This window comes from Manacus vitellinus, unplaced genomic scaffold (assembly GCF_001715985.3).
Source record: "Manacus vitellinus isolate BGI_N305 unplaced genomic scaffold, ASM171598v3 scaffold_110_pilon, whole genome shotgun sequence".
Classification (NCBI taxonomy): Eukaryota; Metazoa; Chordata; class Aves; order Passeriformes; family Pipridae; genus Manacus; species Manacus vitellinus.
In genome coordinates, this window is record NW_021938845.1 from 726485 (window position 1) to 727715 (window position 1231).

Here is a 1231-nt window from a genome sequence, read left to right on the forward strand (position 1 = left end):
CCCCCGTTTTTCCAGTGGGAATGGAGGGGTTTTTGTGCTTCTCTTCCCGGTGCTGTGGAAGGAATTGGTTGGAAGGTTGAAACACAAAACCACGCCGTGAAATTCCAGGTTTTACCTGGAATTGTAAAATTCCTGCTCCTGCCAGTGGGAATTTTTCACACTGGTGCCCTTTAAGATTATTTGAATAGTGTAGGAATGAAAACTCAGAAAAGGAGAGGGGGGAAAAAGGGACATAAAACCAGCAGGGTTTGTGTCACCCAGGGCTGTAAAATAGAATTTTTTTTGAAACTGTTTCTGGTGAAAATAATTAAAAATATCACCGTATAAAAATCCAAATGAACGGAATTCCCTCTTGCTTTCGTGCCCAAGGCCCTGGAATTGGGGAAAATGTTGGCTTGATCCTCCCCCTGTTCGTGATTTCATTGTGAGGCCACAAAGAGTTCCAGGGCTCTTGGAACCTCGGGAGCCCCCGGATTTGGGAGGAACCGCCGTTCCCAAAGCTCCAGAAGAGCCGCTCACAACCGAATCCTTCCTCCTTCCCCCTTTCCCAGCTGGATTTCTGGATCAGCCCCTCTGCCCCCGCCCTCCCCGTGGACGTGAGGATCCCTGCTGCCAGCGTCCAGTCGGTCAAAGCCTTCCTGGAATCCCAGGGGATCGAGTATTCCGTCCTGATCGAGGACCTGCAGGTAGGGAATTCCGACGGGCATGCGTGGAGCCTCCGAACCCTCTGGAAGCAAACCAGGATTCCCAGTTTGGCCTCGTTCCCGGTGTGGGCTCTCCCACGCCCTGTTTTCCAGGAGGTTCTCCTGCTACTTTTGGGTTGATTCCTCCAAGACAATCCCGGGATTGCTGCAGGTGCTCCTGGAAAAACTGCCTCGGGTGGTTTTTGAACTCCGGGGGTTCAAATCTGGATTCCTCTGAGACAACCCCAGGGGAATTCCTGTGGTGTTTTGGCCATGGATATTTGGGAATCACACCTGAAGTTACTCAGGATTCAGCAAAACACGTCAGGAGTAGTCAAGGATCGAAGTTGCCCACTGGGGCACCAATCCAGCATCTTCCCGTGAGGAATGATCCCAAAATGGCACCGGAACCAACAAGTCCAGAGGAGGGCACGGAGCTGCTGCCAGGGCTGGATTCCCTCTGCTCTGGAGCCAGGCTGGGAGAGCTGGGGGGGTTCCCCTGGAGAAGAGAAGGCTCCAGGGAGAGCTGAGAGCCCCTGGCAGGGCCT

The 1231-nt window shown here is 53.2% G+C and overlaps 1 protein-coding gene across 1 annotated transcript in view; it reads left to right on the forward strand.

Annotated features, from left to right (window-relative positions):
• The window catches only part of LOC103761342 (carboxypeptidase A2-like), a 19751-nt gene that overhangs the window by 11809 nt on the left and 6711 nt on the right, over nt 1-1231 (forward strand). Inside the window, exon 3 of the mRNA XM_029965621.1 lies at nt 552-800. Coding sequence (XP_029821481.1) covers nt 552-800 — 249 coding nt within the window. The remainder of the gene's footprint in view (nt 1-551; nt 801-1231) is intronic.